This window comes from Schistocerca piceifrons, chromosome 3 (assembly GCF_021461385.2).
Source record: "Schistocerca piceifrons isolate TAMUIC-IGC-003096 chromosome 3, iqSchPice1.1, whole genome shotgun sequence".
NCBI classification, from domain to species: domain Eukaryota; kingdom Metazoa; phylum Arthropoda; class Insecta; order Orthoptera; family Acrididae; genus Schistocerca; species Schistocerca piceifrons.
Window position 1 is genome coordinate 661852499 of NC_060140.1, and position 27948 is coordinate 661880446.

Consider the following 27948-nt stretch of genomic DNA (forward strand, 5'->3'; position numbering starts at 1 on the left):
TCATCATTCCTATCCCAGTCTACCTCAAAATCTGAAACATTACTGATCGTATTTTCACCTACATTGAGCAACTCTTCAAAATATTCCCTCCATCTGCCCAAGGCATCCACAGGATTCACCAGCAATTTTCCTGACCTGTCCAAAATACTTGTCATTTCCTTCTTACCTCCCTTTCGAAGACTGCTAATTACACTCCAGAATGGTTTTCCAGCAGCTTGACCCAATGTCTCCAACCTGTTTCCAAAGTCTTCCCAAGATTTCTTCTTGGATGCTGCAATTATCTGTTTGGCTTTGTTTCTTTCTTCAACATAACTTTCTCTGTCTACCTGAGTTCTAGTATGTAGCCATTTTTTATACGCCTTCTTTTTCCTTTTACAGGCTGCCTTGACTGTGTCATTCCACCAAGCTGTTTGCTTCCTCCTACTTTTACACACTACTGTTCCAAGACATTCTTTAGCCACTTCTAGTACTGTGTCCCTGTACCTTGTCCATTCCTTTTCCAATGACTGTAATTGACTACATTCAACTAACTGGTACCTTTCTGAGATCGCTGTTATGTACTTGTGCCTGATTTCCTTATCCTGAAGTTTCTCCACTCTTATCCTCCTACATATGGACCTGACCTCCTGCACTTTCGGCCTCGCAGTCCCAATTTCACTGCAGATTAAATAACGATCAGTGTCATCAAAGAATCCCCTGAATACACGTGTGTCCCTCACAGCCTTCCTGAATTCCTGATCTGTTATTATATAGTCAATGACAGATCTGGGTTCCCCTGCTTTCCCAAGTATACCGGTGAATGTTCTTATGTTTAAAAAAGGAGTTTGTGATTATTAAGCCCATACTGGCACAGAAATCCAAGAGTTGCTGCCCGTTCCTGTTGGCCTCCATATCCTCTCCAAATTTACCCATAACCTTTTCATACCCTTCTGTTCGATTTCCAATCCTGGCGCTAAAATCACCCATGAGCAGAACACTGTCCTTGTCCTTTACTCTAACAACTACATCACTGAGTGCCTCATAAAAACTATCCATCTTATCTTGATCAGTCCCTTCACAATGCGAATATACTGACACAATCCTAATTTTCTTGCTAGACACTGTCAAATCTATCCACATCAGTCGTTCGTTTACATACCTTATTGCAACTACGCTGGGTTCCATTTCTTTCCTGATGTAAAGCCCTACACCCCATTGTGCTATTCCTGCTTTGACTCCTGACAAGAAGACCTTGTATTCTCCCACTTCTTCTTCTTTCTCACCCCGTACCCGAATGTTACTAACAGCTAAAACGTCCAGCCCCATCTTACTTGCAGCCTCTGCCAGTTGAGAAAGCGTAAAAATTCTCGTAGGGGTATGTGAAGGAGAAAGAATATGTGACAGATTTTTGTGACTGTTTCCATTCCGTTTTGCTGAAAAGATGTGATGATGTCTATGTATTACAAAAAAATCTAGCCTCCAAGACTCCTGCAGGCTCCATGTCAGAGCAGCAGACAGCAGGAGGAGGCAATGACCAGTAGCCACTAACGCAGGTCCTGACAGTACTGCTCTCATGCTGGCCACTGCGCTACCTCTTCGCACTGCATCCCTGGTGCTGGCAGCGGCAGCAGCAGCAGCAGGAGGAGGAGGAGGTTACAGCAGCGGGCGCAGTGCACCTGCCATAATGACCGCCCCCCCCCCCTCCCCCAATGGAAAAGGGTGAAAAAGTATGGGAGTGAAATCACTCAAACCCAGACACTGAGTGAAAACATTCATATAACTGGTGTCACTAACAGTTAGTTGTGTCAGTAGTGTGTCTCACATTGAATGAAACCACTCAAACCAGGAAAGTGTGAAAAAATATGTATAAAGGCCACAGTCGACAGAGACTTCTTTCAGTTGATTGTCTCACATTGAGTGAGTCTATCAGCAGGACGGGTTTCACTAGACATGGCCTGCACCTCAACAGGTACGGGAAGGGGAGGTTGGCAAAGCTTATAGGTGACAGCATAGGTGGGGGTGGTGGGATCACTCACGGGAAAATTCCTGCAGTGGTGGGTGTTAGAGCTGCACCTTTTTTAGATTGAAGTCAGCTGATAAGTATTCCTGCTTAAGGGAAGTCTCTCTAACAAAGGAACCGCTTTTGACAAAGCTTAGGTATCCGAGTAATGAGGGAATTAGTATATTTCATCAAAATATACAAGGGATTAGAGATAAAGTTAGTGAACTGCTTATAGATGTTGACTCTGAAATTATTGATATATCTGAATACCGCATTAACTCGAATCTAAGCCGCACTTTTTTTCCGGTTTTTGTAATCCAAAAAACCGCCTGCGGCTTAGATTCGAGTGCAAAGCAAGCGGAAGTTCTGAAAAATGTTGGTAGGTGTCACCACAACTAACTTCTGCAGTCGAATATATGTAGCGCTACACAGGCATGCTTTGTGGGCACAAAGATAAATACTGGCGCCAAAACCAATGCGTCAGTAAATAAATTTTTTTTAAAAAAAGATGGAAGACGAGCTTTTTTTTCTCCGCCCCGAGTTTCGACCACTGCATTTTCATACATTATCCAACGAAATAATACAAATTCCGTATTGTTCATCTTCGAATGTAGCAGAATTTCAATGTACTACGAAAATCCGACTGGCAAGACTGTTTGGGATGTTTGTCAATATGACCAACTCTACGTTCTGAACTTTTTCCTACTAGTGGGGAGAGATGGTTGCTAATAGGAACCTGATGAAATTTGAATCACATGCAGTATTCTCTTCACCATAAGAGTAATACGAATATAAACATTTTGCCATGTATTCTTTCGTGTTTCCTGCTATCTCATTTAAATCCTGTCTGCCTAATAAACTACGACTGCCTAATAAACTACGAAACTAGAGACAACAGCAAACGCGGAAGAATATACGTATCGTGTCATGTTTATATTCGTATTATTCTTATGCCTAATAGTGATACAGTCAGAAATGAAGCACGGCAACTGACTAGATTTTTAAATCTAAGACGACTCTAATTTCTGTGCAGAATTTGACATACTAAAAAAGCGGCCGCAAAGATTTTCAAACGGAGAAAAATTTTCGCCTAACTCTCGTTGAGAACATGTTCTATCATACGCAGTCTATTATTTGGTTCTTGTTGATCATTATCAAAGAAAACAGCAGTGTAAGTAACAACAAATAGCAGTCTCTTGCCATTGTTTCGCTAATGAGACGATTCCTCTCTCTTGTTTTTTAATTGTCAGCGGCGGTAGCGCGCACAAAAGCAAGCCATGCCGCGAGCGGCGACACGCCGTAAACACGTACTATCAGAATGCGACAGACAATGTATGACACAGCACAGTAATGCATTTTCAGCTTAGAGTGACGTAAACACCTATAACAAAGAAAATGGCACTTATCAGATCATAGCAAAATAAGCAATCGATCCAAACCAGACGAAGCACGTGAAAAAGGAAGGGTACCCGTATAAATACAGACGGAGCGCCTGACGCATAGCAATGGCTACCTGATAAAGCTTAACTGCTAAGCTTACGACTCGAACCAAACTACTGTAGCTGTATCGTCATTCATTATACCCAAATTGTGTCCCACATTAGAATGGACCAACTTTGTTTCGATTTGGAGGTGCGGCCTAAAACTTTTCTCTCCCCTTGAATTTCGAGTCTCAGATTTCAGGTGCGGCTTAGATTCGGGAATTTTTTTTTTTCCCCCATTATTTCGAGTCTCATTTTTCAGGTGCGGCTTAGATTCGAGTGCGGCTTAGATTCGAGTAAATATAGTACTTCTTAAATAAGGAGATAATTCAGAGGCTTCCTTTACCAGGATACAGGTTGGCTGGCAGCTTTTCTAGGAGCTCTTTGCGGTGTGGGGGAGTGGCCATTTATGTGAAAAACGGCATCCCATTTGAGTCAATTGATGTTTCAAAGTACTGCACTGAAAAGTTGTTTGAATGTTGTGCAGGTGTGGTTAAATTTAGTGGAGCTAAACTTCTAACTGTTGTTATTTATAGATCCCCAGACTCCGATTTCTCAACATTTTTGCTAAAGCTAGAGGAGGTTCTTGGTTCACTTTATAGGAAATACAAAAAGTTAGTTATATGTGGTGATTTCAATATTAATTGTATAAGTAATTGTGCAAGGAAAAGAATGCTGGTAGACCTTCTTAATTCATATAATCTTATGCAAACCATATTCTTTCCAACGAGAGTGCAAGGGAACAGTAGAACAACCATAGACAACATTTTTGTTCATTCCTCATTACTAGAAGGGCATTCTGTTAGCAAAAAGGTGAATGGCCTTTCAGATCATGATGCACAAATTTTAACTCTAAAAGACTTCTGTGCTGCGACACATGTTAAATATAGTTATCAATTGCTTAGGAAAGCTGATCCAGTTGCTGTAGAGACCTTTGTAAACCTTATCAAGGAACAAGAGTGGCAAGATGTTTATAGTGCTGATACAGTAGACGATAAATATAATGCTTTTCTCAGAATTTTCTTGTGCTCTTTGAAAGTTGCTTTCCATTAGAACATTCAAAACAGGATACTAGCACAAACAGGCAGCCTAGGTGGCTGACTAGAGGGATAAGAATATCTTGTAGAACAAAGTGGCAATTATATCAAAACATTAGAAACAGTCAAAATCTAATTACAGCAACCCATTACAAACATTGGTATAAGGTGCTTAAAAATGTTATTAGGAAGGCAAAAAGTATGTGGTATGCAGATAGAATAATATCTCAGGATAAAATTAAAACCATATGGTCAGTCGTAAAGGAAGTGGCTGGTCTGCAGAGACAGGTCGAGGGTATAGAATCAGTGTGTAGTGGGAATGTCCGTGTTACTGATAAGTCGCATATATGTACAGTATTTAATAATCACTTTCTGAATATAGCAGGTGAACTAAATAGAAACCTAGTCCCAACAGGGAATCATATAGTGCTCTTAGAAAAAAGTGTTCCAAGACTGTTACCTGAAATGCTCCTCCATGATACCGACAAGAGGGAGATTGAGTTAATAATTAAATCACTAAAGACCAAGAACTCTCATGGATATGACGGGGTATCTAGCAGAATACTGAAGTATTGTTCTATGTATGTTAGCCCAGTTCTCAGCCATATCTGTAACTTTTCCTTTAGTAGTGGTCGGTTTCCTGACCGATTAAAGTACTCGGTAGTGAAGCCACTTTATAAAAAGGGAGACATTGATAATGTTGACAATTTTAGACCTATTTCTATGCCATCGGTGTTTGCTAAAGTTATCGAGAAGGTTGTATATACAAGGTTACTGGAGCATTTAAATTCACATAATTTGCTGTCAAATGTTCAGTTTGGTTTTAGAAATGGTTTAACAACTGAAAATGCTATATTCTCTTTTCTCTGTGAGGTTTTGGACGGATTAAATAAAAGGTTGCGAACGCTAGGTGTTTTATTTGATTTAACGAAGGCTTTTGACTGTGTTGACCACAAAATATTACTGCAGAAGTTGACCATTACGGAGTAAGGGGAGCACCTTACAGTTGGTCCGCCTCTTACTTTAAGAATAGAAAGCAGAAGGTAATTCTCTGCAATATTGAGAGTGGTAGTGATGTTCAGTCTCAGTGGGGCACTGTTAAGTGGGGCATTCCCCAGGGTCGGTGCTGGGGCCACTGCTGTTTCTTATTTATACAGGGTGTTACAAAAAGGTATGGCCAAACTTTCAGAAAAACATTCCTCACACACAAATAAATAAAAGATGTTATGTGGACATGTGTCCGGAAACGCTTAATTTCCATGTTAGAGCTCATTTTAGTTTCGTCAGTATGTACTGTACTTCCTCGATTCACTGCCAGTTGGCCCAATTGAAGGAAGGTAATGTTGACTTCGGTGCTTGTGTTGACATGTGACTCATTGCTCTACGGTACTAGCATCAAACACATCAGTACGTAACATCAAAAGGTTAGTGTTCATCACGAACGTGGTTTTGCAGTCAGTGCAATGTTTACAAATTCGGCGTTGGCAGATGCCCAATTGATGTGTGGATTAGCATGGGGCAATAGCCGTGGCGCGGTACGTTTGTATCGAGACAGATTTCCAGAACGAAGTTGTCCCGACAGGAAGATGTTCGAAGCAATTGATCGGCGTCTTAGGGAGCACGGAACATTCCAGCCTATGACTCGCGACTGGGGAAGACCTAGAACGACGAGGACACCTGCAATGGACGAAGCAATTCTTCGTGCTGTTGACGATAACCCTAATGTGAGCGTCAGAGAAGTTGCTGCTGTACAAGGTAACGTTAACCACGTCACTGTATGGAGAGTGCTACGGGAGAACCAGTTGTTTCCGTACCATGTACAGCGTGTGCAGGCACTATCAGCAGCTGATTGGCCTCCACGGGTACACTTTTGCGAATGGTTCATCCAACAATGTGTCAATCCTCATTTCAGTGCAAATGTTCTCTTTACGGATGAGGCTTCATTCCAACGTGATCAAATTGTAAATTTTCACAATCAACATGTGTGGGCTGACGAGAATCCACACGCAATTGCGCAATCATGTCATCAACACAGATTTTCTGTGAACGTTTGGGCAGGCATTGTGGTGATGCCTTGATTGGGCCCCATGTTCTTCCACCTACGCTCAATGGAGCACATTATCATGATTTCATACGGGATACTCTACCTGTGCTGCTAGAACATGTACCTTTACAAGTACGATACAACATGTAGTTCATGCACGATGGAGCTCCTGTACATTTCAGTCGAAGTGTTCGTACACTTCTCAACAACAGATTCGGTGACCGATGGATTAGTAGAGGCGGACCAATTGTGTGGCCTCCACGCTCTCCTGACCTCAACCCTCTTTACTTTCATTTATGGGGGCATTTGAAAGCTCTTGTCTACGCAACCCCGGTACCAAATGTAGAGACTCTTCGTGCTCGTAATGTTTACGGCTGTGATACAATATGCCATTCTCCAGGGCTGCATCAGCGCATCAGGGATTCCATGCGATGGAGGGTGGATGCATGTATCCTCGCTAACGGAAGACATTTTGAACATTTCCTGTAACAAAGTGTTTGAAGTCACGCTGGTACGTTCTGTTGCTGTGTGTTTCCATTCTATGATTAATGTGATTTGAAGAGAAGTAATAAAATGAGATCTAACGTGAAGTAAGCGTTTCCGGACACATGTCCACATAACATATTTTCTTTCTTTGTGTGTGAGGAATGTTTCCTGAAAGTTGGGCCATACCTTTTTGTAACACCCTGTATAAATGATATACCTCCTAGTATTACAGGTGATTCAAAAATATTTCTGTTTGCTGATGACACCAGCTTGGTAGTGAGGGATCTTGTGTGTAATATTGAAACAGTATCAAGTAATGTAGTTCATGAAATAAGTTCATGGCTTGTGGAAAATATTTTGATGCTAAGTCACAGTAAGACTCAGTTTTTACAGTTTCTAACTCATAATTGAACAAGAACCAATATTTTGATCAGACAGAATGGGCATATTATAAGCGAGACGGAACAGTTCAAGTTCCTAGGCATTTGGATAGATAGTAAGCTGTCGTGGAAAGCCCATGTTCAGGATCTTGTTCAGAAACTAAATGTTACTTTATTTACCATTAGAACAGTATCTGAAATAAGCGACAGTTCAACACGCAAAAGTAGTCTACTTCACATATTTTCATACGCTTATGTCGTATGGTATCTTTTGGGGTAATTCTTCTGATTCAAAAAGGGTATTTTTGGCTCAAATATGGGCTGTTCAAGCTATATGTGGTGTAAGTTCGAGGACCTCTTGTCGACCCCTATTCAATAGTCTGGGAATTCTGACATTGCCCTCACAGTATATATTTTCTTTAATGTCATTTGTTGTTAGCAATATTAGCTTATTCCCAAGAGTTAGCAGCTTTCACTCAGTTAACACTAGGCAGAAATCAAATCTGCATGTGGAATGCACTTCCTTGACTCTTGTGCAGAAAGGAGTGCAGTATTCTGCCGCATCCGTTTTCAATAAGCTACCACAAGAACTCAAAAATCTTAGCAGTAGCCCAAACTCTTTTGAGTCTAAACTGAAGAGTTTCCCCATGGCTCACTCCTTCTATTCTGCCGAGGAGCTCCTGGAAGAGCTAAAAAATTAAGCAAATTCCAGTGTTACATTGTTGGTTTTCTTTATTTAAACTTATAACTTGTCGCCTGAATATGTTTCTTATATTTCATTTTTTTCTGTTTCTACTATTGTGCTATAATTTCATGTATTGACTTGTTCCATGACCATGGAGACTTCTTCTTAATTTGGTCCCACGGGACAATAAATAAATAAATAAATAAAAAACCACTTAAAACTGGTGAGTGAGTGATAACATTCGTATAGCTGACGTGACCACAGAGACTAGTTTCATTCAGTTTTTGTTTGACTGAAAAAAACAACTAAAGGAAAAAACAATTGACTGGTCAGTTTATTGTTGAAAAGCAGTTGTCTGACTCATCACTATATTTAAATATTTATATGCAAGTAGAGTTAATGATCACTTAAATTATTTTGTGTAATTGAAACTGAACTAGTTTCCTAAAAAATACCAAATAATACTATAAATATACTACAGAAAGTTCTGGCAGAATTAAATAATTTAGGATTAAATGTAAAAAGTCACCAAACATTAAAGCTGTTGAGTCATTGACAGGCACATAAAAAAGGCTGAAAACTTCTCTGCCTTTCAGGCGAATTCTTCTTCCAATGTGCCCCTCCCCTCTCTCTCTCAAACACACACACACACACACACACACACACACACACACACACACACACTTACACCTGCCTTTGAGTTGTTACCTTTACTCTTAAATTATTTACAAAATACTAATTACTGTGTTACCATTAATAGTATTGTGTACTAAGAGTAGTTAGCACTGACCAGTAACAAGTCAGTCACAGAATTCTGAAGTGCCAAGTTACAGTATGTTGATGTTAAGTTTGTAGTCATAAAAGTATTTGTTTGTCATCTTCTGTGTACTTGTGCACTAGTTAAATCATAAAAGGACATGTTAAGGGAAAAGTCTGATGGAAAAGCAATGCAGATGGACATATTTGATTAAAACATAACAGTGAAACTAATCATTGGGGTGATGTACTTACCATACATGAAAGGCCATTGTCCATCTCATCATCTCCCATTAGTTGTCATTCATTAAGGTGAAAGTGTCATGTGGAGTTTGAAAGAGTCAGAGGTACTTCGGGAGAATTGCCTGCAGAAGACACAAGTCATAATTATAGATCTGTCTCAACACAGTTTTAATCTTTTGAAACTTCATTCATAATGATAGTACATATTTAATATTAAATTTACATAGTTTCAAACTAAAATAAAATATTATTCTCTTTTCAGCGGCGGCTGTTGGCTATTTATCTCCACCACGATGCAAGTGTCTTGACAAATGTGTTCTGCACACAGCTTCTAGGATATGAATCAGTTCTGCAGTGCCTGAGTAATCACTTTGTTGTGTGGGGCTGGGACCTCACACATGAATCCAACAAACAAAAGTAAGTGCAAATTTGCTTCATTATTTTACTTATGTAATTAACAGGTGGAAAAGTCTGAAGGAAGCCTTTGTCCAATGGTGGATGTGGATGTGTTGGTGACGGTGACGATGACATCCTTGCTGTTCATATCACAATTAAAATGCTGTCATCGTGTGACAAAACTTTGAAGAATGTTTTTTTGGTGAGGATACTTTAGAAGACTCCTGGAGTGCATTGTTTGTGAAAACTGTCGTAGTGTTAACAATGTACTACTTTCTAAAAATTAAATAAAATCATTCCGATTCGTTGTGGATGGGCATGGGCTCAGCACACTATATCTCAATCATTGTTGGCTCTCCCGACCTTGTACGTGTTGTTTCTCATTCAAGTAGCTCCTCAGTTGGGATCATGAGGCTGAGTGGACTCCATTCAAGTCCTCCCACCAAGGAAAAATCACCGTCAGTACTGGGAATAGAACCTGGGTCATCAGCACAACAGCCAGATGTGCTGACCACGCAGCTACAGAGTTGGGCTAATAATTTGCTACTACCTGAAATTTTGTTTCTCATTATGGAAATTGTCAACATTTATGTTGCACTGTAACTCTGAGAGGTTAGAAAATTTTGTAAACATATGTCTCTGAAAAACATTCTCAAACTTAAAATAACAGATTTACATTAGTGATTCAGCACAGAGAAAGTGTCACACTTATAAATACCAAATGAAGTAGGCCATCTTGACATTTCCTAAAAGAAGACATTTTCTTGTGTACTGTTCTTTTAGCACTTTGCATCATTGTTAGCAATTAGCTGATTGTGTCCCATGTGGCATTATGAAGCTATATTGTAAGAACAGTAACAAAAGTTAAGAGCAGCTTCAAGTATTTAGTGAAGGCGAGTCACACACAAAGCTTCTATGGCTCACCCCTATTTATTTGGCAAAATGAGACCTGTTACAGAACACTCCAGGAGTCAGTGCAAGCTGTTTTGAGTAAATATTTCAATCAAAGTCCATTTCACACAGTATCAGATTTCTGCCAATGACAGCTGAGTCGGGATTGTAAACACCATAAACCAAACTAATATGCCATTCAGCATGCACCTCACTGATCACATTATAACTGACACAGATCAAGCATGGGCCATCTTATATGTAGGATTTGTGGAGGACACTTCTGGTGACTTAAGCCATCTTGGTAATGACTCCAAAGTGGTTGAAGAAATTTTACACCAAGTAATCAGTGTCCATAGTGATGTCAGGTGGTACCACTATATCCCTTCCCCCATTTTAGTGGCTGCTGAGGAGAGGGGGCAGGGGGAAGCAGGTGTTGCGTGGCCTGGCTGAGACAGGATGACAAAATGATGTCCACAGGTGTCACTGCGGAAGGCTGGGCAGAATGAGGCTCAAGGGAAGTTGCACGAATCGCTATGGGATCAGGAGGATCTACTGCCGGATGGGGAAGAATGTGGCTACTGACCAAGATGGCAGAGACGAAGTTTATTTGTATAACATCTCAGAGAGGTGTAGATGGACAACATGGCATTCATCATGGATCTATGGTGGTCAGAGGTCGTCCCACAGATCTATGTTGGTGTTGTCTGAACCTGCAGGCCCACAATGGAGTGTCCACCCAGAAGGGAGATACATCAGCAGTGATTTTTACCAGTGGTGGAGGCATCATGTCCAAGAGGGTGCAGTGAGAGGAGTCAAGAAGCCACTCTGCTAGGTTGTGGTATTCAATCAGGGTAGCCCTCTGAGTTGTTGAAAACTACAGAGGGCAGCTGATGCTGTGTTGGACATCATTTTCATACAGAGTTGAATCTTGAATGAGCAGATGAAGTGTTTCCCACAATTGTTGGAGAACAGGTGAAAGGGTGTGATATGCGGGTGTTCAGATCTGTTAAAGACACGAAATAGTTCAAAGTCATTAGAGGTGAAAGCCATCTTCCCCAATGCCACAGTAGTATTGACAGAAGTGACCTGGGATATGCAGATCATTAAAGGGGACTAAGGAAAAGAATCAGTCACAACCAACCACATTCAGCCCAAAAATAGACCAACAAAATCTAGATGCATAAATTCTCATAGCTCTGCTGCATCAGTCCAAATAGAGAAATTTTGGGGAGGTGCAGCTTGATAGACATGCAAGGCAGAATATGCTATAGTGCCAAACTTTTCATCTGGGAGATTTGGGCAGCATGCAAGAGATGCAGCAGCCACGACTGAAGAGAGGCAGGCTCAGGACATGACAGTGGTCATTCTCAGAGTCCAGCAACAAAACCTCTTGGTTTGGGTGCAGGTGGTTTCACAGTGATCAGTACAGGCAGAAATCTACCTCGGGAACTGCTTCAGGCCATCCGTGTTGCACAAAGTGAGTGAGTCAGTGTAATTTATGATCTCTGCAGATGGTTGCCACAAAGTCATTTGATGATAAAGGGAAAGCTGGAATATCCGAATCAAAGCAGAAGTGCATAATTTAGTGTTTGCTAAAAGCTGGATTGGGTCCCACGTGAAATCGGGACGCATTGTCCCAGGAACACGAGAGTTTTATGGACCGTGGCCTTGTACCCTGAAAGGTTTACCAATACCAATGTCATCCGGTCATGAAAGCATTCATTCGACTGTAATAAATTGTCTTAACCGGACACACTTGTAAGTATTTTGTGTTTGCGGGTGGCTGCGTGTTGTTGACCAATACACCATTATTTGCTGTTTGTTCAAATTCATTGAACAAGAGCTGAAACCACAAATATGTAAGGATGGTTTCATAAAGGAAAAGTTGGTGCAGATTGTATTTTAGTCCTTTTGTTGCGAGCCTCTGGAACAAGAGCTTAAACAGAAGCCATATTGCATATTTACAGGTAAGCTTGTGTTACTGCATTCAAAAGGGTTTGAAAATATGCCGCTATGAGGTCAGTTTTACTTAGAAAGATGTGATCATCTAATTTTGTAAATAGTTCATTTGGGATCAGTAGGAAATAATTTTCTTCTGTGTTTATTGATACTTTTAAAATCACCACAAAGCCTTAAAATGGTGGTAGCTGGAATATTATTACCATTGCCCATTGACTATGAGGAATAGGTGTTAACATAGCTTTATGAGTGATTAAGTCTAATTCTGTTTTGTGGACATCCTTTAGAGCCAGGAACACTGGACAATTGCACATTGCCTTATATGTGACATGCACTTCGAAATCAGTTTCCTTCCATAACCCAGGCTAGAAAATTCTAGTGTATCTATCACAGAGACTCTTTTACGTCAATGTAAGGCCCTTTGCATTGAATTGCATTGAATGTGCTGTTTCATGAACCATAAATCCAAAAGCATGGAGTCTATACTAAAAACATTTTCTGTTTTGGGGTCAGCTACCATGAGAAAATTTACTTGATGAGTGACTTGGTTGTGAGTGAGTAAAACAGAAAATGTCCATAAGTCCAAAGATTTGTCTCAGCTCCCTGTGAAAGTAGTGAACCTAAACTTCAGATTGGTTTAGTATGGACACAGAAGCACCAGTGTCCAGGAATAATGTTACTGTGTTTGGCCTAAGAAAGCATCTAAGAACATTTTCTGGGTTACATTCTGAGAATTCTGCGCTTCGGTAGATTATTCAGTCACTCAGCTCTCTTCTGCAGATTGAGGTGTATTTGCAGCAGAACTGCTGAAACGTATTTCTGGAAGTGTATCTGTTTGCAGCTCCTGTGCTCCAATGAGGGCATACCCTGCGTGTATGATGATGTAAGAAATGTTACGCCTGGGCAACAATGTTGCCACTAATGTGGTCTGTCGCCATTGGTGTAGTTTATGGGGTTGTCCAAGCCTGCAGAAGTTGGCATAACGTCTGGCCCCACTGGTGCCAAAAAGCTGAGTGTTGCAACATCTTCTGTCATAAGCAAACTTTGGCTTGCGTGGACACATGGGCTGTTGTTATTCACATTTACTTCCATCAGAAAAAAGATTGAGTTTCTTCAATGTGTGGTTTCTCACTCCTGACCCTGGGATAAGATGTACAGTATTTCTCCTGATTAGAGAATCTGCCCACACAAAAATTTTAAGTTGAAATTTCTTCTTAATTCCTGTAGGTGGGCAGCCCAGTCTGCAGAAGATTGAGTGGTGGCAATAATGTGTTTCTTATTGAAAAATGTTGTTGCAGTAAAGAAAAAATTCTAGAACTCATATTCTGCCAAATTCATTAATAGCTTTAGTTTCTGGAGTGGATGATACAGTTATGAATTTTGTGACAAGAACATGACCTTTTGTCTTTCTGTGTCAGAGTTTGGCAAGCCTTAAAATATAACCTCAGTTGTTCATGGTAAGAGTCCCACTTCTCATTTTGTTCGTTAAACAGTGGGCAAGGAAGATTAACCTGTTACACTCACTAACAACTACAGTGTGTGTAATGCTGCAGCTGTTAGCTCATGATAACCCTCCACGGCTTGTGTTAGTAGTTGTTTAGTTCCTCCTCGGTTGTAAAAACTACACTCCCACCCAATTACAAAAATGTTACAATGTCCAGTTTGTATGCATCACAGGTTACGAGTCATAGCCACAGACACAAAGACAACTTGCACACAATTCTATCAAGGACTTGCCCCAATTTATTTCCCAAAATGATATTTGTTTCAGAACACTTCTGGAGCAATGCAAACCATTTAATTAAGCATTTCAATCAAGGTCCAGACCTCACAGTATCAGAGTTCCACCAATAGCAGCCAGACCAGTAACAAACTGAGTATCCAAAGTAAACACCATAAACCAAACCACTATGCCAATTAGGACACACTTTACTGATCGTATTACAACTAATTCAGATTGGCCCCGAGCCATCATACATGCAGGATTTGTAAAGGACACCGCTTGTGACAAGCACCACTTGGGTAGCAGCATCTCGGCAGTTGACAGAAATGTTGTACTAGCTGATTGGTGTTCACAGTGACATCAGTTGGTGCCACTACAGATTAAAAAAAGAATATATAAAATTAAGGAATTACAGAAAAACATTAACACATTTCTTATTTACTTACACGACACCAGTGATCATATTATGCTTTCAATGTGTCATCCACGCTGCACCGTGACAAGAGTAACATGCAATGGTGCACCCAATTAAGAATTCAGCATAGCTATAGTAACTTAGGGCTAGGCCTGTAAGTATGTCAACATTTAATATAATTTGTGCAAAAAAGAAAAAAAAGGGAAAAGCTATAAATGTCATTTGGTAATGGATCACTATCAAAAATGTGTCCTATGTGCAGACTGAAAAAATTGCAACGTGTATGCAAAAAATGCAACAAATATACGTTGTATCATCTTACCAGCATACATAAAACTGAAATAACACGGCATAAAAAGACTATAGTTTTAACAGTCAGGAGATGCTCTTTACGAACCACAATTAAATTCTTACAGTTGCATATGAGGACCTTCTTTTAATAGTGGTACCATTCCAATTTTTAAAAATCAGCGATAATTAGGCGTAAACATAATTGTGTGATAACAATTATCTGGCTGAGATATCTGATATATTGCACTACATCACATGTTCTGAAGGATAACTGTTTCAGTAATGTTGGAATGGTCTGTTTTGGCAAATACTGGAGGAACACAAAGTGCATTACCATATTTTGCACATTTTTGTGTTACAAGAAGTCATTGCCCTCTAACAGCTCCACTTTCTTAACTACTATCAGTAAAAGACTTAACAGAATATAAAGACATTTCCCTATGACTTAAAACAAGAACCAGTACTGAGCTTACAAAAAGATAAAAATTATGTACAAATGGTAGTTCTTGTGTGACACACTTGGTGTGTTTCCATTTCCACTGCATCTTTTGATCTTCTCTACACCACATAGCCCTTTGGTTCAACCCCTTCCTTGGGGCCCAAAGAGTTTTTACTATCCTCAACGTGGACAATTATGTTTGTACATCATTCCCCATCATTAGATCTGCTTCCAGGGCTTTTTCTTTCTGTCGGTCCCTGACAAAGAATTCGGTTTCCCTTGTGAAACCAGTCCATTCGTTCTCTAATATTCTTCTTCATGAGATTTATTAAGGATTTCCAGTTGTTCCAAGTAAACTCGTAATTAAACTGGTGCTAGATCACTCCTTCCCAACGGTTTTCTCGTATATATATGGGTGTGTGTGTGTGTGTGTGTGTGTGTGTGTGTGTGTGTGTGTGGGAGGAGGGGGGGGGGGGGGGGCAGGCTTCTGATCAATACTGTCATTAGATGGCTCGTGGTTCGTCTAAGAACTTTCTCCTTGTTAGGTGCTAATCAAAATATTTTGGAACTCAGGGCTGTGTGTGGTCTTGGGTTCACTAATTCTAGGGTCAGTTTCTGCTGTTCTCCCTGAGACAAAAAATATCTGTTTAAATTGCTTCTCAAAATCTTTCTAGTTCTGGAATTCCTTCACATTAAGGACTTCCATTCTCCAGCTTTGGCCTCTTAGATATCCTGTTCCAAATATGATTTACTTTTTGTCATTCCACTGCTGGTGGGAAAGCATCTTCAGATGTTCATGAAAAGACTGTATGATGTATTTCCCCTTCAGGCTTGAAATGTGGAAACTTAATTGATAGATTACTTCCACTTTCTAGATGAAGCTCTTTCCACCGTTCATTCATATTTCATTTTAATTGTGCTCTGTTTTCAGATTCCTCAAATTTCTCCTTCAGATCAATATTGTGAGTCCTAGAGTCTCCACCCCCACTATCTTTACTAGCAGTCCATTCAGTACATTTAATATGTGTGTGGTTAGCAATCTCTGCCATGTGCCTAGTAATTTCCTGTAACTTGCTCTCAGTATGTGGCCTTCTGTGTGCAAAATATGCAGGTGCTGAATGTAATATTCCCATTTCCAGCTGTATTTTGTTGGAATTTTTCTTCCAATTCAGTAATCAGGTTGCTGAAACAGTTCGTGTGTTTCTTTAGAGGTCTGAATTCTTGTTAGTTTCCCATAACCCAGTTGCTGCATCAAAGAAACCCTCTTACTGTAATTTTCTGTGCTCGTATATGTTAGATGACACTTCTGCACAATTTTGACAACAATTTTGTTGCTGAGCTCTAATTTCAAAATCTGTTGTCTTTAATCAGGTCATTTTCTGATGTTAGTTTTAAAATGTTGAACTGACCATTGATTATATTAATATCTGATTTTATCTGTCTTTTTTATTCTCGACTCTGCAATATGACCTTCCAGTCGTTTGTCGTGTTTCATCGTATAACATTAAATTCAGCAAATCTGTTCAATGTACATTGGTTAGAAGCTTCAGAGGCAGCTAACAAGTTCTCCAGTTTTTTTTTTTTTCCCCCATACTGATTTTATTTGATTTGATGTCTGCAGATGTGATTCATTGTTGAAATCTAGTATTTGCAAGCAGAATTCCTTGTTCAAATCTGCTATCAATTTTTCTTTTCATGTAAGTCATTACTGATGATGTTTGTTACTTCAGCTATTAACATTTCACCAAAACATACTTAATTTTTTTCTCATCTTGCTATTCCTTTCACTGATTAGGTGGTTCAGTTGACCTCCTTCACCCTTACAGCTTCTTTTCGTTCAGCAGCTACTTTATTGATGGCATTGATTTCAGTTGTCCACTACTGCACATCGAAAAATTTCTTTCAATTTCACGACAGTATTAGCCAGCAGTGGGACTTCTTAACTGCAGCATCAGTAATAGCATCATCCAGTGACTGCCAAGTGGTTGTTGATCATACAGCTTAGACAAATACAGTGCTATAAATGTCAGTCTCCAAAATAAATCAGCTCCAATCATTCCTCTTTAGCATATTAAGTGGTAATTAGGGGCTATTATTTCCAAAACATTACTTTTCTTGATTCTTTGTTTCTGTTTAGTTGAAGTTGGAAACCATTTTTTCCATTTCTGGGAAAAACCATTAAAAATTAAGACCACTCAACAGATGTGTCCCAGTCATCACACAATCTGTGTGATTTGCTGCTCCTATCTAACATTCCCCAATCTATCCCTGTTTCCTCTTTGTGGGAGGAACTACTAGTTCCGAATCCTAGGATTAGTTTCTTCTCTTCTTAAATGTGCCAGTTGGCAGTACTGAAATTGCACCTCAAAAATGACAGAACTGCCCAGCCATTCTGTCTGTAATTTTGTTTTTCATTAACAAGAAGATTAAAATGTGTACCATATTTTACAGACTATAAGATGCACTTTTTTCATAAAAAAAATTGCTTCCAAAGTTCAGGTGTGTTTTATGCACGAAATTAATATAAAGATGCCCAGTGTTTCATTTAAAATTCCCACCAGTCTTAAAAATGGCCATATATTCGATGCCGCAATAAAGCTCTCTCTATCTGGCAACATCGGATTCAGCTGGTGGCAGTGGCAGTGCATCAATGGGATGAACGTGAGTTGTAGGGATTCACAAGCTTGCTAACACTGTCTTCCTTCCACCCCATCATCACAAACCCAAATCACTGTCTAGCCTATGATGCATCATTACAGTCTGCGGTGCCAGTGAACTTCAGTTGAAAGTGATTTGTGTTACAGTACAATATTTTTTTAGTAGCTAGTTTTGTAATGGAAATAAAGGTAATCATATGATGCAAACTATTAATTGAAGGTAAAAGTATGTGCAAACAACGTGGAAACAGTGTACCTGAGCAGTATTTTGGCCCTTCACCAAGAGAAAAAAAACTGTCGCGAGGAAGACTAAACATGGCCGAGACTAGAAGGTGACATACTAAAATGGATTCAAGAGGTGACATACTGAAATGGATTCAAGGACACCATCAAAATGGCATTGGAATTACTACAAAAACGATTCAAATACATTCTCATAAGCTAGCGCTACCCTGGAACTTAACAGACTTTAAGGGTGGTGTTGGTTCGTGCTACAGGTTTTTGAAGCGTCATGGACTTAGCATGCAAACCAAAACCAAAGTTTCGCAGAAAGTGCACAAGAGCATGATGAGAAAATATTATCTTTCCATCACTTTATTATTTTACATCAAAAGAAAAACAAATATAGAGCATGGATGAAACTCCTCTGACGTTTGATGTGCATAGTAACAAACTATTGCTATAAAAGGTGCTAAAACTGTAACTATAAAGACAAGTGGACTTGAAAAAATGCACTACACTGTTGTCCTTTCATGTTGTGCTGACAGTGATCAATTTCAAGTGCAAAACAATGCCAAAATCTTCTGAAATACTGCCAGGTGGTGTTGCTCACATACATGACAAGGGTTGGATGAACGAGGCTGGTATGACATTACGCTTTTAACAGTGTGTGGAGAGAAGGAAAGATGATTTATTGAAAAAGAGTTCTCTTCTTATGTTAGATCAGTTTAATAGTCATTTGAAAAATTTCATTTGAAAAATTCTGTGAAAGAGAAATTGAGACAGGGAAATACAGAGCTTGCTGGGTCATTCCATGTCAGTTCAACCAGGAGCTCCAGCTGATAGTCTCAGATTTGACTGAAATTCAGTATACTAATTCTACCACGTGTGGAACACTCATGCACATAGTATTAGTTTCCCCTGCCAATTAGTTCCAGAATTATGACTTGCGAAAGAAGGTGGCGTGACCCGGAAATTGCACCTCGCATCTGGCACTCTATCTTCAGACCCAACTTCAGGTCTTAATAACTTTGGAACTATTCCACACAGTCCAGTGAAATTTTTACAACCCAGTAACATCCAGTTAGAGAACACACTCCATGGATCAAAACACCAACAATATATTTCTGAGGGAAAATAAAAAATTCCAAAATATGATCAAAAAAATGTAATACGTTCAAAGGTACATATTGTAGTTGCCATCTATGCCAAATATAATCACTCAAAAAGGGTATAATTTTTTTGTGGTAAGCTTAATGTGGCCTAAACACACACATAACTAATCTTGCCCATATCAGTCACACAAAAAGGTTACATGCACACGAAAATACCAAAATTTGAAAAATTACCTGAAAAATGTGGATTTTCGAAGTGTGGTAGCACAAAAGGAACAAGTGATATCTTAGCCAAATTTCAAACACTGCGAAAGTAGACCATAATGATATATATCTCAAAATTTCAGCATGTTATTGCAAGACAATTGTGTACAATGGAAGTTGACAGATGCATTTGGTGATGTGGCCATTGTTCCACAACACAATTTTGTAAAAACATATCGTAAACTGTTCTGCCTCTTCTTATCCTCTCTAAGCAACAACATATAGACAGATTAACACAACCTATCATCAATGTTTACTGCACCTTAACTGCTAAAAACCAGTCAATTGTGCTTCGAACGGAAGTTCTCCCACAGTTTAGCTACTGTACTCCGTACATTGAGTGGCAAATTGTAGTGTCTTCCTGACACTGTGGTAGGAACTGGAACTGTCATAAGAACCCAACACCTGTCTGCCAAACATGACCAATGAAATGATCTTGCTGGTCCTGCTGGTGCCATGAAGTTCACAAATACATCACCTTTTGCTTCACAGCACTCTGCAACACCCCCTAAGTACCATTTGTCATCATAAACAGCAATAACATAGGAACCTGGTTGTATGTTGCTGCTTTTGCTTCTGAATCCTGAATCAGACACACTGTGGAGAGACATGTTGTGCATGAACCTATAGTTATAACCAGACAGTCTGCTCATCTGCACATTGTCAGAGTCCGCCGGAGGGAAGTGATGATGGCTCCTTGTGCCTGCAACAGTTTTAACATATTCTAGTCTGCTTTTTAGCAACTCTTCGACTGATTTCACCTCATCTTTCGAAACATAGAATGATTGTATGCCAGAGATATTTTTCTGTACCCAGGTAAATAATTGAAGAGATGTTAGAATGTGACCTTCTGTAGGGTGCTGCAGACTAGCTCGTGATGCCATGCACTTAATGTTAGCACCAATACCAGCACATACATTTTTACCATGACTTGTAGTGAAAAAATTCCATTCTGCGTGAATCTGAAAATCGTGGTAGGGCATGCCTAAAATTTTGAGATTTTTACAGTTTTTGTACTGACTAGCTGCCCCATCACTGAAATATTTCGCAAAATGTATGTGAGGCAGCTTGTTTTTCACATATGCCATGACAGTGCGAATGTGGGCATGAACTGCAGTGGCATCATGAATTAAACAATCACTAAAAACGCACAGGTTCATGACACACATATCACCTGATTCACCTCTATAGTAAATCACAAATGGCTGGAGAGTTGCTTGACTGTTGTCCCAATGATATCCTTGGATGGCATCTTGAACTATAAATGCATAATTTTCAGAAAAGTCTGGTGTTACTATAATTTCATCGTGTTTGAAATTATCCTTACAAAGTTGGAGATTGTGCTGTTGCTGTGAAGCTGTGTGTGGTCAGTTTGTCCATTTTTTGACAACACATTTCAACAAAACCTTCCACTGTACTTTGCTTTGTTTCAAGACGTGTGTGATCCATGTGTGTCCATTGTTTATAAGAAACAAGTTCGTCGTCATCCATAAGGAGTACACCATACAGTTTGTTATTCATATGTTCTGCAAGATTTGCCTTACCAGGACACTTTTCATACCTGTGTATCACGCACTGGTAGGAACTGATGCCACACACTAGCAGCTTCATTGCACCTTTGTAATCAAGACCAGAATCCTTAATAGCAGCAAACATCAGCTTAGCATTTTGATGGGTCTCACGTACACAAACATTGTGTGTGCCCTTTGCACTTACAGGCATAACCCATTTTGGCCGAAGATTGAAGAAAGATAACCTACTTTGGTATTGGGATACTTTTCCTTGAATTCTACATATAGTTCTGATATGTTGCATAGCAACAGTCCTTTTTGCATCTGTACATGTACATTTCCCGTTTTCACCATTACATAGTCTTTTTTCCAGGCATTATTCAGCTGTAGTCATTATTTTCATAAAACTCCGACACTAGCACTTTTATTTCTGAACTCAGTTGCTTACCTGGGCTTGCTGAAGGTGTGGAAGCACTCCTTGGGTTGCTTTTATTTTCCTAGCTTGCTTTACCATATATGTAGAAACATTGAATTCCTTTGCAGTGTAGTCAATAGACCAGCTGGGAGGTGAAAGGATAAGAATGGCTACTTTTTTCTGGCGTGTGGATATGGCACATTTTTCTTTCAAATCATGCACAATTGTGTCCAAATCAGAGCATTTCTGGCATGATTTCTGTTCCTTTGGAGCATACAGTTCTTCCTCTTCCACCGTTAGTGTGTCAGCTATTTTGTGTTTTAATTCCATTTGAACTTCTTGTAGTTTCCTTCTACCATAGCTGGGCCTGTCTCTTTTCCCAACTTTGTGTGTCTTCATGGGAGACAAACCAAGAGCAGTCACTGAAGTATTTAATTGCTCATCCGCAGTGGTTTTAGGTGGCTGATACTCTTCATCACTGTCATGTAAATTATCAGAATATTCTTCATTTTTTAGCAGTGTTACATACCTGGAACATAACTTTTGTCCTGGTTTCATGTTAAGTCCCATGCACTGATACGCTTTAAATACTGATTTTATATCAATTTCTCCGAGACTACACATCGCTGTCTTCTTATGAATCCAAAATGGATCAAAAAAACTTCTTTGTAGGAAAGAATACTTATCCAGAAACACTTTCATATGATGATAACAAACACTAAAGTTTTGTGGAACTGTACTTCTTGTGCCCACAGGGTGTATCCCAGATCTCCATAGCAACAAATCTTTGTCCGATTCATCCAGATCATACAGTACAAAGCGAATGCCACATTTTGTTCCATATGACATTAAGATGCTTGTGCTCTACCAATTCTGCAACTTGTTTGAACAAAAGCACCACTCGTACACTCTTATGCCTCCATACTGAGTTTCCACAACAGTACTGACCAGATTCTTAAAAACATGAGTAACCTGTAATTGTTGCTTGATTCCTTTGTTGTTCCTGCCTAACAATGACTCATTCTGTCCCTGAAAACTACCATTGTTTAACTTTCTGTTGCTTAATGGTTCCCAACAATTGCTGCAGCTTTATCTGAAACAAGCTGTCTGCATCATCACTATTACTTGATAAATCGTGTTAAAAGAAACATAACCAAATACATATGTCAACTTTTATTGTACACAAATGCCTTGCAATAAGTTGAAATTTTGCCACGTATTATATTATGGTCTACTTATGCAGTGTTTGAAATTTGGCTTGGATATCACTTGTCCCTTTTGTGCTACCACACTTCGAAAATCCATGTTTTTCAGGTAATTTTTCAAATTTTTGTATTTTCGTGTGCCTGTAACCTGTTTGTGTGACTGATATGGGCAAGATTAGTTATGCGTGTGTTTAGTTCACATTAAGCTTACCACAAAAATATTATACTCTTTTTGAGTGAATTATATTTGGCATAGAGGGCACCTACAATATGTACCTTTGAACGTATTACATTTTTCAATAACATTTTAGAATTTTTTATTTTCCCTCATAAATATGTCGTTGGTGTTTCGATTCATTGAGTGTGTTCTCTAAGTGGATGTTACTGGGTTGTAAAAATTTCACTGGACTGTGCGGAATAGTTCCAAAGTTATTAAGACCTGAAGTTGGGTCTGAAGATAGATTGCCAGATGCGGGTTGCAATTTCCGGGTCAAGCCACCTTCTTTCACAAGCCATACTTCTGGAACTAATTGGCAGGGGAACTTAAAATTTTGTACATGAGTGTTCCACACTTGGTAGCATTGGTGTGCTAAATTTCAGCCAAATCTGAGAGTATTAGCTGGAACATTTTCTCAAATTGGTTGAATTGACATGGAATGACTCTGCTGTTATTCCGGGAGAAATTACTTCACAGTTGCAACCTCTTGATGTCTCGATAAATAAACCATTTAAAGTGTGTGTAAGAGAGAGATGGAACAAATGGACAATGGATGAAACCCAATATGAATTTATGTCGAAGGGAGCTTTAAAAGTACTTACAATCAAACAAGTGTCCCAGTGGAAAGAGAGAGGGAGAACATTATTGTTAAATCTTTTCAAGAAGTGCAGCCTAAGTGATGTCCTTGATGGCAGTAAGACCATCTTGTATATAAAGAGGATGATAGCGACGAAGAGGAAGAAGCAGGAGGAGGAGGAGGAGGAGGTTCATATGATGATTTTCAGGGATTTGAAAAGTCGGTTCAATTTTATAAATTAAGAAATTTTTTTCTGGCTTTGCAATCTAATAATAACAATGGTAAAAAGTTATTCGTTAAAAAAAAATGTTTAAAAATTAAGGTGTGTCTTGTAGTCTGTAACATCTTATAGTCCATAAAATATGGTATTGTGTAGGTATGCCAATTTTTCAAGTAATATTGGTTATATACTGTCTTTGCCCCCGCCCCCCCCATGAACCATGGACCTTGCCATTGGTGGGGAAGCTTGCGTGCCTCAGCAATACAGATAGCTGTACCGTAGGTGCAACCACAACGGAGGGGTATCTGTTGAGAGGCCAGACAAACATGTGGTTCCTGAAGAGGGGCAGCAGCCTTTTCAGTAGTTGCAGGGTCAACAGTCTGGATGATTGACTGATCTGGCCTTGTAACACTAACCAAAACGGCCATGCTGGGCTGTTACTGCGAATGGTTGAAAGCAAGGGGAAACTACAGCCATAATTTTTCCCAAGGGCATTCAGCTTTACTGTATCGTTAAATGATGATGGGGTCCTCTTGGGTAAAATATTCTGGATGTAAAATAGACACCCGTTCGGATCTCCGGGTGGGGAATACTCAGGAGAACATTGTTATCAGGAGAAAGAAAACTGTCGTTTTACGGATCGGAGTGTGGAATGTCAGATCCCGTAATTGGACAGGTGGGTTAGAAAATTTAGAAAGGGAAATGGATAAGCTGAAGTTAGATATAGTGGGAATTTGTGAAGTTCGGTGGCAGGAAGAACGAGACCTCTGGTCAGGTGAATACAGGGTTATAAATACAAAATCAAATATGGGTAATGCAGGAGTAGGTTTAATAATGAATAGGAAAGTAGGAATGCAGATAAGCTACTACAAACAGTATAGTGAATGCATTATTCTGGCCAAGATAGATACGAAGCCCACGCCTACCACAGTAGTACAAGTTTATATGCCAACTAGCTCCGCAGATGACGAAGAGATTGATGAAATGTATGATGAGTTAAAGGAAATTATTCAGATAGTGAAGGGAGACGAAAATTTAATAGTTATGGGTGACTGGAACTCAATATTAGGAAAAAGAAGAGAAGGAAATGTAGTGGGTGAATATGGAATGGGAGTAAGGAATGAAAGAGGAAGCCGCCTGGTAGAATTTTGCACAGAGCATAGCTTAATCATAGCTAACACTTGGTTCAAAAATCATAAAAGAAGGTTGCATACATGGAAGAAGCCTGGAGATACTAGAAGGTAAGACAGAGATTCAGGAATCGGGTTTGAAATAGTAAGACATTTCCAGGGGGAGATGTGGACTCCGACCACAATCTATTGGTTATAAACTGTAAATTAAAACTGAAGAAACTGCGAAAAGGTGGGAATTTGAGGAGATGGGACCTGGATAAACTGAAAGAACCAGAGGTTGTAGAGAGCTTCAGGGAGAGCATTAGGGAACGACTGACAAGAATGGGGGAAAGAAATACAGTGGAAGAAGAATGGGTAGCTTTGAGAGGTGAAACTGTGAAGGCAGCAGAGGATCAAGTAGGTAAAAAGACGAGGGCTAATAGAAATCCTTGGGTAACAGAAGAGATATTGAATTTAATTGATGAAAGGAGAAAATATAAAAATGCAGTAAATGAAGCAGGCAAAAAGGAATACAAACGTCTCAAAAATGAAATCGTCAGGAAGTGCAAAATGGCTAAGCGGGGATGGCTAGAGGACAAATGTAAGGATGTAGAGGCGCATATCACTAGGGGTAAGATAGATACTGCCTACAGGAAAATTAAAGAGACCTTTGGACAAAAGAGAACCACTTGTATGAATATCAAGAGCTCATATGCAAATCCAGTTGTAAACAAAGAAGTGAGAGCAGAAAGGTGGAAGGAGTACATAGAGGGTCTATACAAGGGCAATGTACTTGAGGACAATATTATGGAAATGGAAGAGGATGTAGATGAAGATGAAATGGGAGTATGATACTGCATGAAGAGTATGACAGAGCACTGAAAGGCCTAAGTCGAAACAAGACCACCAGGAGTAGACAACATTCCATTAGAACTACTGACAGCCTTGGGAGAGCCAGGCCTAACGAAACTCTACCATCTAGTGAGCAAGATTTATGAGACAGGCTAAATACCCTCACACTTCAAGAAGAATATAATAATTCCAATCCCAAAGAAAGCAGGTATTGAAAGATGTGAAAATTACCAAACTATCAGTTTAATAAGTTATGGCTGCAAAATACTAACACAAATTCTTTACAGATGAATGGAAAAACTGGTAGAAGCCGACCTCGGGGAAGATCAGTTTGAATTCCATAGAAATGTTTGAACACTTGAGGCAATACTGACCCTACGACCTATCTTAGAAAATAGATTAAGGAAAGGCAAACCTACGTTTCTAGCATTTGTAGACTTAGAGAAAGCTTTTGACAATGTTGACTAGAATACTCTCTTTCAAATTCTGAAGGTGGCAGGGGTAAAATACAGGGAGCGAAAGGCTATTTACAATTTGTACAGAAACCAGATGGCAGTTATAAGACTCAAGGGGCACGAAAGGGAAGCAGTGGTTGGGAAGGGAGTGAGACGGGGTTGTAGCCTCTACCCGATGTTATTCAATCTGTGTATTGAGCAAGCAGTAAAGGAAACAAAAGAAAATTCATGGAGAAGAAATAAAAACTTTGAGCTTCACTGATGACATTGTAATTCTGTTAGAGACAGTGAAGGACCTGTAAGAGCAGTTGAATGGAATGGACAGTGTTTTGAAAGGAGGATAAGATGAACATCAACAAAAGCAAAATGAGGATAAAGGAATGTAGTCGAATTAAGTCGGGTGATGCTGAGGAAATTAGATTAGGAAATGAGACACTTAAAGTAGTAAATGAGTTTTCGTATTTGGGGAGCAAAATAATTGATTGATGGTCGAAGTAGAGAGGATATAAAATGTAGACTGGCAATGGCAAGGAAAGCATTTCTGAAGAAGAGAAATTTGTTAACACCGAGTATAGATTTAAATGTCAGGAAGTCGTTTCTGAAAGTATTTGTATGGAAGTGAAACATGGATGGTAAATAGTTTAGATAAGAAGAGAATAGAAGCTTTCGAAATGTGGTGAAACAGAAGAATGCTGAAGATTAGATGGGTAGACCACATAACTAATGAGGAAGTATTGAAGAGAATCGGGGAGAAGAGGAGTTTGTGGCACAACTTGACTAGAAGAAGGGATCAGTTGGTAGGACATGTTCTGAGACATTAAAGGATCACCAATTTAGTATTGGAGAGCGGCAGGGTAAAAAATCATAGAGGTAGACAAAGAGATGAATACACTAAGCAAATTCAGAAGGATGTAGGCTGCAGTAGGTACTGGGAGATGAAGAAGCTTGCACAGGATAGAGTAGCATGGGACTGAAGACCACAACAACAACAACAACAATTCCATAAGTTGTGAAGGAGCTTCACAATCTTTTTGTGGACAAACTTCGTACTTCACAGCCTTTTCAGGCATGCTTCGTTACCCACATCGCTGCTTCAGTCTGTCAGTACCTATCTCAACTTTCCAAATTCAGTTGGAGTTCTGTGCAAGGTCTTGTGTCCTAACCCAACAGACACTTCTAATCTGTCAGGAGGGTGTATGACAACTGATAATACTCTGTGGAAAGAAATATGTGTTATGAAGAATAGTTTTTGATGTTATCTCTGCTGCAATATTTGTCTTCAGCCCATCATTTGAAAAATGATTTACATGGTTTGAGGCAAAACTTAAAAATGAGATAATAGGAAGTCAATATTGTTAATGCACAAGTGAAATGCCATTTCCAGAAATGTGTTAAAAGGATATGTGCTGTAGTTATGGTTTGAATTATTGTCAAAAATTCTTATTTTCTTCTGTACCAACTTTTCAGGTTCATTGTGTATGATGTTGAGTGGGTAAACATTCGGTATTTGCCAAAAGTTAACGTCAAGTATATACAAAAGATGAAGTAACATAATGTTACTATTTTTATATGTATGACTTGTCATATTACTTTAGCACTTACATGTAGATGTTCCGTTTGCTTAGTCCTCCAGTCCCAGATGGTAATTTTTGGGACTGCAGCTATGTAAAAATACACACTCTTATCATTTAAGACAGAATATAATGCCCGAATCCTTTGACTGCTCATTTTATACATCAATTTTTTTATTTTTTTTTATTTTATTTTATTTTTTTTTTTTTTTCCTCTCAGCTTAAAATTTATTTGAATTTTGCATGAAAGAGCTGAAAGTGTCACCTAATTTGCTGAAAATTACTGAATTTTCATTCAATCGTAAGATTGTCAGCACTTTAGATATAAAAGCAGTTTTGACAAACTTC

General features: G+C 39.3%; 1 protein-coding gene across 1 annotated transcript in view; it reads left to right on the forward strand.

Annotated features, from left to right (window-relative positions):
- The window catches only part of LOC124788356 (FAS-associated factor 1), a 144126-nt gene that overhangs the window by 29067 nt on the left and 87111 nt on the right, over window positions 1-27948 (forward strand). The window contains exon 8 of the mRNA XM_047255621.1: window positions 9356-9510. Within this exon, the coding sequence (XP_047111577.1) occupies window positions 9356-9510 (155 nt within the window). The remainder of the gene's footprint in view (window positions 1-9355; window positions 9511-27948) is intronic.